This window comes from Fringilla coelebs (genome assembly GCF_963513975.1).
Source record: "Fringilla coelebs genome assembly, chromosome: 1".
Lineage (NCBI taxonomy): Eukaryota > Metazoa > Chordata > Aves > Passeriformes > Fringillidae > Fringilla > Fringilla coelebs.
Window position 1 is genome coordinate 2,530,977 of NC_140028.1, and position 9,494 is coordinate 2,540,470.

Sequence of the window (9,494 nt, forward strand, 5' to 3'; positions counted from 1 at the left end):
TGAATGAGGCTCCCTTTATTCCAGAAGTGACCTGGCATCACCCCTGCTGTTCCCAGCGATGCAGGAGCTTCTCTGCCACATGAGGCAGGTGCTCTGTTGTTTTCTTGGGACAAGGGGACAATTTCTGCACCGACTCCAGCTGTGGCTCCCTGTGGATAAGCAAGATTAGCGAGGATGCTTAGAGGAAATCTTTTGTTAATGGCAATGCTTGGTGGGGACAAAAATAAGGGAAACAGCTTAGAAGAAGGAGAAGCAATATGGAAAAAAAGGTAAATTGAGTCACAACTTGGTGACATAACTGCTAAAGAGAGGAGAGCAGTGGCCTAGTTTGTGTCTTCAGGGTGGTGATGGCTGCGAGAGCAGGGAGCTGACAGAGCTCTGGGGACACAGGTTGGGCTGGGAACAGCAGCCTGGTATCCTGCTGTGATCATGGAAAGGCTCCGTGTCCACTTGGTGTCCCTTGGAATGCCCCAATGGAGCCCAATGCAGACAGACAGACAGACAGACAGACAGACAGACATCCCTGTTCAGAGATAGGTGCAAACCGTGCCCACAAAGTGAGTTATAATAATAAAGCACTGAGGTTTTCCTTTCATTTTTAGGAATGTCCCGTCACTGAGGATGCTTGAGTTGAAACCTGGTGCCAAAGTAGGCAGAGCATGGCTTTAAACCTCTCTGAGGTGTTGCCCAAAAACACCTTTGTGGCCAAATCCTGGACAGGTTTGGAAATGCTTTGGGATTTCAGCCTCAATGAGGGAAAATAAAGCATTTAGGGGGTGAGGGCTTAGGTGTTCCTGAAGAGAGAAAAGCCATCCATCCATTCAGCAGGGCAGTAACTGATCAATGGTTCTGGCAGGGAGGAAAATGTCTGGATGGTACCTTGGAGGACACCTGCAGTACCTCGTGCAAAGCCTTCCCTGAGCATTCCTTCGCTTCCTCAGCTGTATTCCCTCATGGAAGCAGAGGTGCTGCCACTCACAGGAGAGGTAGGACTCTGTAATTTGATGTGGAAGAGGGGCTGCGGTGGATTCTCCATGGAATCAGCTCTGGCCGCTCACCACCACAGGGCAGGGTTTTCTCTTGTGGCCACAGGACAATCCCATTTCTCCATCCTCCCCACAGCCCATAGCAGGGAGCCTAAAAAAGGAAATCTTCCCATGAGCCAGTCTGACTTGGCTGATGGAAAACGAGGCTCCCACCACCCCTAAAATGCTTCCCACATGCTCAAGTCCAGGAGAAAAATCCATGCAGGTGCTGAGCAAAGTGAAAGAGATGCTTAACATGGATTCACCCATGGGAACAGCAGGATTAGCAGGAGCAGGAAAGGTCTGGAGCAGCCTGAGCCCCTCCCTCCTCATCACCTGAGCAGCTGGCCCAGCCAAAAACCTGTGGCTGCACATCTTTCCTTGGTCACCACGGGAATCCTCATCGAGGGTAGGACTTGATGGCCCCAGCAAGGGCTATGCCCCGTTTTCCCTGTGTGGCTGTGACACCCCAGTGCTCCATCACCACCAGCACCACCCCTCCTCTCACATGGCCTTGGGGTGTCAGTGTGAAGCCCAGATTGAAATGGGATGCAGGGGAGGAGGGGAGTGGCTCCATGGGGCACAAATGATCCGTAGACCTCCGTGGGATGAAGGCAGAGGATGAGGAGCAGAGCTCTCCTGGCCCGGTGGGGCTCTGTCAGCCAAGCCACACCAGCAGAGGAACCAGGTCTGCTCCTCACAGCCACCACACCACTCTCCCTTTTTTTAGCAGACCTGTGATTTGCAGTGTTTGCTGCTGAGGAGGAGTAAAATAAAAAAAAAAAAAGCATTAAAATCAGAAACTTTTACTGGAGCACTTAGAGGGAGACCCTGAAGCGGGGCAGGTGGGCGAGGAGTCAAGTGTGAGGCCCAAAGTGGGCCAAACTCAGCTGTAAAACGTGGCAGAAGAAATGCCACAAACCAGTTGTGAACCAGGCCCTTTGACACGGTGACAAATGTGTTTTTCCAGCTCTCAGGGCTGTGCAGGGGAGGAAAATGAAGTTCATTTGGAGATGTCTTTCTATTTGTGTTGACCTCGGGAGGGTCAATGCCAGAGTGTGAAAAATGCTGATACCTCCTTTGACTTCCTTGCTTTAGCCTCAGGCAGGCTTGAGGAGGCAAAAAGCAGCACAAGAAGAGACTCATTAACATTTCCTCTGCCCAGCAAGGAAACCAAAATAACAAACATCTCATTAAATAAGAAGAGGGGAGAATTACAAAACGCAGGAGATATTTTCGGTTGGAAAACAAAGCACTCTCAAAGTAGGGCTTTCCAGATGAAAAGGAATACAGAGAGAATTCTGCACCAGAAGGAGTGGCACTAATAGCAGCCATCATTATGGGGTAATATTGATAGCAGGATGCCCTCAGATTCCCAATTGCTTCCACACCCTCCCAGTATGTGACGAGGGCCTGGGGGACAATGGGTGGCCGGGAACAAAGGACCTACTGACGTGTGAACCGTGTTTTAAAAGCAAAACTCTGCGTTGTGAGTGCCAGCTCCAGTGCAATAAAGTGTTCCACGGCTGGAGATGGATGAATAGAAACGTATGGTGCAAATTAAATGCGCTATTCTTTTCCCTCTTTCCTTCCTTGCGAGTTTAAAAGCCCAAACACCTTGGTTTCTTCTTAATTTTATTTCCTTCCGAGGGTTTTGCTACCAAACAAATGACTGGGCAGCTTTGTCTGGTGAGCTGTGGGAGAATTATTAGGGATTGAAAGGATGTGGAGGCAGATGGGGGCAAAATGTGGTTTCTTATTTTCTTCTTCTTTGTTGTAGAAAGAGGAAGCGATTATGGAAGGGAAAGGGAAAATTCTAGCACAGGGAATATAGGATAATGCAGAAAATCCCTTGTTCACCACTAGAAGATATTAGTTCCTGCAAGAATGTGGGATGAATTGCCCACATGGCTCCATGCTTCCAATTTCAGGTGCTCCAAAGAGTCCTGGGTGAACGAAAGGCTCCTCCAGACAGCGATTCCGAGGAGGAACACAATGAACATCTCAGCGCACAACTGGGGAGGGACCCTGGCAGCACAGGAGGGCACTTCAGCATCCACCAGAGCTCCTCAGAGTGTGTGCAGCACAAAATCAGCTGCACCAGAAACTTCCCCAAGTTTCCCTCGGGATCCCCTCCTTCCCACTCACCCACCAGGTTCATCCGGCTCAGCGCTCAGGCTGCTCTCCAAGGAGTGACATCTCCTGCCATAAGGAGCCTCTGAGCAGAACACTCATCCAGATGAGGTGGCAAAGGCCTGTCAACCCCCCCAAAAAACCCCAAACCAAACACATTTGCTCTAAGGCAGAGAGAGCTCATGGCCTGAACTGATGCCAAGGGGTGAGTGCCACCAGGGTCTGGTGCATCGTGTCCTCAGCAGACAGTGACAGCACCAGGGAAGGTGCCAGTGACTCAGTGTCCCTTTATTCTGGTCCCACTCCCCTCAGGGGAAGACTCAGTAGCTGCTCACTGCCACATGCTCATTTTGCTGCCTTTAATTGGTCTGTTGGCTTTCCCCTTTCTCTCTCCTCATTTTTTTCTTTTTGGATCTTATCCTAACCTACGGTGCTTTAAAACTCTCCAGGAAGCTCTAGGGAGACAACCCACATTGACACCATCCCCGCTGAGCTATGAGATGTGACTTTTTGCTATTTTCTCTCCTTCCCTTGCTTCAGCTCTTTTGGAGCAAACTGCTCGCCCTCATCCTCACTTCCCACTTTCCTTCCTGCTCTTCTTGCCCCTCTCTTCTCTTGGACACCCTGTGGCCACCCAGAAGACTTCTGCCTCCTCCCCATCCTGTCACAATCCGTGGATCCTGTCCTTCCATGCCTGTCTGCCTCTCTGTGCCCGGAATCTGCCTGTCTGCCTCAAATTGCCTCTCTCCATCACCTCACTCCACATCTCCCTCCTCCCTTGGCTTCCGGCTCCCCTCTCTCCTCCTCCTCTTCCCACGCACCTCGCTTTAATTAGAAATACAAAGAAAATGCTTATCACACACGTCTTAATCAGCAACTCGTTCCCCAGCAGGTCCAGAAGGAAAACCCCCATTCGTCCTCACTTCTCCCACCTCCCCCACCACCTCCACAGAATTAGGAGGAGAGTGATTAGGGGGAGAGCTCTGTGAAAAGAGGCTGAATGAGATTAACCCAGAGACCTGGAAAAGCTGGAGGGAAGAGCCAAGAGAAACGAGGTGATGTTCAGCAAGGGCTAATTCTGGAATTTCTGGGGGAAAAAAAGAGTCCCTGGCAGCAACAGACTGGGAGAACTGGACCTGGGAGTGCTCAGCAGGCTGAGGATGATACAGCAGTGTGTCCTGGTAGCAAAATAATTATCCTGGATTTTGGGAGCATAAATACAGCCAGGAGATCATGGAATTGATTATCCCCCCTCCAGTCAGAGCATTTTAGATCATATTTAGCTGCTGCAATCAGGTTTGGGCCTCTTAATACACAACACTGATCACAGGGAATGAGTTCAGGCCATTGGGGTGGTCAGAGCTGGTGCCTGGTGTGGGATTAGACACCAGAGAAGTGATGGATTTGGGGAACCCAACAGCAGTGTCCTATCCCTGGGGGGGGGTTATCAAGGCGATAAAACCAGGATCTTCTAGTGGCTGGTGAGAGGACAAGGGACAGCAGGTCCAAATTCCAACAGGACACTCAGTTTGGGTACAAGGAAATAAGGTTTTCCCTCCGAGGAATCGTCATCCCTGGAGTTTTCAGTGTCTGAAACCATCTCAGCTGACCCAGCAGCTGACTCAGCTCGGAGTAGGAGGTTGAGGTAGAAACCTCCTGAGTCCCCTTCATCTTTAATAATCCTGAGATCCTGTGCTGGGTGTCACACGAGGCCGTTCAGATCCAGGATTTCTCCCCAGCTGAAAAGCAAGGGAGGAGCAAAGAGAGGCAGCAGGGCCTGGAAAAGGACTCATTTATTGGACCAGGTTTAGGAGCCATTTTATCCCAGGCTCTGGCCTTTGATGGGACAAGGAGAGGCTGAATCCAGGTCATTTCACAGAGTTGATGCCACTTTATATTGTCCCCATCCTATGGGTCATTTCTGGGGTTCCTGGGTGAAAAGCACTCCAGGGAATATCTTTGCAGCAATCCAGAGGTACAAAGGTTGCAGAGTCTCTCCCAATCCATGTTATCTCTTCCTGGCAGAGCGGGTTTGAGGCAGATTCTGGGGCACTGAGACCACAGCATTAAAGGCTGCAGATCTCTCCCAACCCCTCAAGTGATTGACATCTGACTTTTTCTGAACACAAGCACAGCTGCCCCAAAATCTTGTGCTTGGGAAAACTGGGTGAAATTGGAGAAGTAAGCAAGGCAGAGGGCAGTCAGAAGAAGTGGCACTGAGAGGGGCTGCTGGATTAGGAATTCTGCTACACCCCCAGGGTTTTGTCCCCTTCCTCACTCAGTGTGCTATTCTTTTCTTCCCCTCCCTTCAACCAAACCATGCAGCCCTTCTAGGTCAGCTGCTGTTGCCCTAAGTAACCCTCTTGTCCCCTGAGAGCCATCACCTGCTAGGGAACAGACCCAGGCCCTCCTGCACCACATAGATTTGAGGGGAAAAAAGGAAATCCTGACCCCTGCCCCTCACACTCTTCAACTTAACCCCCACCAGTTTGTGATTCTGCTTTAACCTGGGTTCACCCCAACCTCTTTCCAGCAGGACCTCACTGAAACACCCTCTGCCTCCTCTTTTTGCTCCTCTGGGGTGGCTGAATTCCCACCAGGAAGCACCAAGCCAGGAGCTTTGGGAGTGAGGATCCACCCTAAGCCTCGCTGGCACCCTGCCCACCATCCTGAGCACAGGCAGGGCACCCCCCCCCACCCCCCTGCTGCCAGCAGGCTCAAACCCCCTTTTCAGATGATCCTGGTGGATCAGCATCCCACTGCCTCCGGCCACTGGCACTGGGAAGGGACGAGAAGGCCCAGATGTCCTCAGCACCTCCCCGAGGGTGTTCCGGAGGGGAAACTCTCTCGGATTAGGGAATCCTTTATCTCTGGCTTATGTAAGACCCGGAGACTCCTTTTATGGTTGGCTTTTCCTGCCTTGTCAAGAGCGAAGAACAAATGTAGCTTCATCTGCGCTGGTGGGCTGGCTCACTGATTAAGCATCTGATTCAAAGCTAAGTACAGAACAGGCTTTTGATGGGCGGATTTAATTCGGTGTAAAAAACCAGGATGTCGTCCCCCTCCCTCACCCAAAATTCCCAAGATAGTGGTTGGTCTGGTGCAATTAAGCCGCGGGGATGACTCCCACCTACCAAAGCCTGAGAAAGTCCAGAGTGCTCCAATTTGTGCTGAAGTGGCTCCTTTGAGTGTTTCCCCCTCTGCATTCCCCCCTCCTCTTTGCTTTTCTTTTTTCTTCCTTTTTTTTTTTTTCTCTTTTTTCTCCGCGCTGCTGATTTACCACCATTCCCAGGCATTTGCATGAGGAGTGAGCTCACCCTGTGTGTGTGCGAGTGCAGGGGGTGTGCGGGGGCGTCTGACACACCGGATTCCTCCTCATCCCGCCCTCCCCGAGCCCTGCCAGGGGACGCATGTTAATGATGACCTTGCTGAGTAAAGAGTTGTGGAAGGAATAAGTGTTTTTCCTGCGCTCCGAGAGGCGGAAGGTGCGATTACTCATCCATCTCTCCAACTGTCTCCAGCACCTTTCAAGCGCTTCTCGCGTCGAGTCTGGGGGCGTGAGCGAGGGGGTGGCAAGCGAGGGGAGGCTGCCAAAATCTGGGTTGCCACAGACACCGGCCTCGCTTTTCCTCCAATGAACGCTGCGCTGAGAGTGCGAGAGGAGGCTGGGCACCACCCACATGTTGAGCTGCGTGGAGTATAAGTAGATGGAGGAGCCTGGACTAGTGGCAGTTCAGACAGGGAGGAGAAGCAGCTCTTTGCATCTCCAGTGAAAGCGGTTTTCGACTCACCTAGTTTGCCCGAGGAGAAATCACCCGGATTTTTGCTGCAGCTTCCAGCTTCTTTGTGCATCTCTGAGATTTTTCTCCGGCGGGGACTTTGCGGCGCTCCAGATTCCCAGCGGGATTGGACATCCTATCCAACTCCTCTCTCTCTCTGTTCCTGGAGGATCCTGGTTCTCTCTGGGACTCCCCTGAACACGTGAGACCGGCGTTTCCAGCTTGGCACCGGGAGAAATTTGCCTACAACTCTCTCTGGGATCCACGTGGACCGACCAGCTCGCTCTGCGGTGATATCTGATTGGGTTGTGTTTGTGTCCAAAAGTCCTTGGAGGGGGGTTTAGAAGTCTCTGTGTGTCTCTCAGGAAGTGTTGTGGTGGGGGTTTTTGGGATCCAGCTTTAGTGCCAGGGGCTTTAAACCCAGTTCTTTCTGTGTTTGCCACTCGCACGGTCGGAGCCATGCAGCTGGACAATGTCACCAGCGCGGGCGTCCACTCCTTCCAGGGGCACCGTGGAGTTGCCAACAAGCCCAATGTGATCCTGCAGATAGGGAAGTGCAGGGCAGAAATGCTGGAGCATGTCCGGAGGACCCACCGGCACCTCCTGACAGAGGTCTCCAAGCAGGTGGAGCGGGAGCTGAAGGGATTGCAGAAATCCGTGGGGAAGTTGGAGAACAACTTAGAGGACCACGTCCCCACCGAAAACCAGAGATGGAAAAAGTCCATCAAGGCCTGCCTGATCAGATGCCAGGAGACCATTGCCCACCTGGAGAGGTGGGTCAAGAGGGAGATGAATGTTTGGAAGGAGGTCTTTTTCCGCCTGGAAAAGTGGGCTGACCGCCTGGAGTCCATGGGAGGCAAATACTGCCCTGGGGAGCAGGGCAAGCAGACGGTGTCTGTCGGGGTGGGAGGCCCGGAGATAAGGCCAAGTGAGGGGGAGATTTATGATTATGCCCTGGACATGAGCCAGATGTATGCCCTGACCCCTCCTCCCGGGGAGGTGCCTAGCATCCCCCAGGGCCACGATTCCTACCAGTGGGTCTCCGTGTCGGAGGATGCTCCAGCCTCCCCGGTGGAGACCCAGGTGTTTGAGGATCCCCGGGAGTTCTTGAGCCACTTGGAGGAATACTTAAAGCAGGTGGGTGGAACAGAGGAGTATTGGCTGTCTCAGATCCAAAACCACATGAACGGCCCAGCTAAAAAGTGGTGGGAGTACAAGCAGGACTCCGTCAAAAACTGGGTCGAGTTCAAGAAGGAGTTCCTGCAGTACAGCGAGGGAACTCTGACTAGGGATGCCATCAAAAGGGAGCTGGATTTGCCCCAGAAAGAGGGGGAGCCCCTGGATCAGTTCCTCTGGCGCAAGAGAGACCTGTACCAGACCCTCTATGTGGATGCAGATGAGGAGGAGATCATCCAGTACGTGGTAGGCACCCTCCAGCCCAAACTGAAGCGTTTCCTGAGCTACCCCCTGCCCAAGACCTTAGAGCAGCTGATCCAGAGGGGGAAGGAAGTCCAAGGCAACATGGAGCACTCTGAGGAGCCCAGCCCACAGAGGACCCCTGAGGTTCAGCCAGGAGACTCCGTGGAGACCGTGCCCCCCTCGACCACCGCCAGTCCCGTGCCGAGCAACGGGACTCAACCAGAGCCCCCCAGCCCCCCAGCCACTGTCATATGAGCTCCCCTCAGGGGGGTCTGGGTTCCGTGGAAGGGAGAAGGGGGCTTTTTTAGGAAGCTTCTCCTTGGAGGGAAGTTCTGGCTGAGACGAGACCTGAGGAGCGCTCAGTCCAACAGCCCGGAGCAGAGGGATTGGCTTTGCTCCTGGGGGGAGGGAGGTGGTGGGGGAGAGGCACCCCAGGATGGGGCTGCCCCCCTCACCCAGGCCGTGCCATGCTGTGGTGCTGGGGACCCTGCTGGCACCACTGCGGGGAACAGCCAATTTGATGAGAATTCCCTGACGAGAAACTAGAGACAATTCCCAACTTGGGAAGCGGCCGCTCGGCGCTGGCAGCTCTCAAGGACTTCACGCGAGTGCAGCAGTTGGTGGAGGGTTCCTATCCATCTGGATCTCTCTTTTTCCTTCTCTCCTCCCTCCTCTGAGAGGGTGGCCCTGTCCTGAGGAGACAGCTTTCTTTTTGACCCTTGCCTGTTTTTGATTAACCTCTGGGTTTCTGTTCACTTGGCAATCTCCTGCTCTTACTTGCTCCAAAGGATTAAAGTAATTTTTTGATTATTTTTTGGTTTAAGAAAACAAAATCCTAGTATTTCAGGAACTGAAAGCTTTAAGAATCTGGATTATTTTCTGTGGTTTTCATTTCACTGCGCCTAATACCTGCTTTAATGTGTTTCCTCTCAAGAGGCTCTTACTGGTTTACTTCTTGTCTTAGTTTCTGCTCACTCTAGTTCAAGGCCACTGCAGTGCAGAGGCAGATTTCATCCTTTCTCTGCACATTATCCTGTGCATTCAGCAGGAAACAGATTTTCTAATTAAATTCTGAGCTCAGTTATTGAAGGAGCAGTCTCCTTCCTTTCAGAGAAAAGAGGGTGTTCAAGGTAGAGAG

At 52.3% G+C, this 9,494-nt stretch overlaps 1 protein-coding gene across 1 annotated transcript; it reads left to right on the top strand.

Moving 5' to 3' along the window:
* Positions 1-7,396: 7,396 nt before the first annotated feature.
* On the top strand, positions 7,397-8,611 carry ARC (activity regulated cytoskeleton associated protein; the record flags this gene model as incomplete). Its single annotated transcript, XM_084203596.1, has 1 exon — positions 7,397-8,611. The coding sequence occupies one exon, from the start codon at positions 7,397-7,399 to the stop codon at positions 8,609-8,611; it is 1,215 nt and encodes a 404-aa protein (XP_084059722.1).
* Positions 8,612-9,494: the final 883 nt, after the last annotated feature.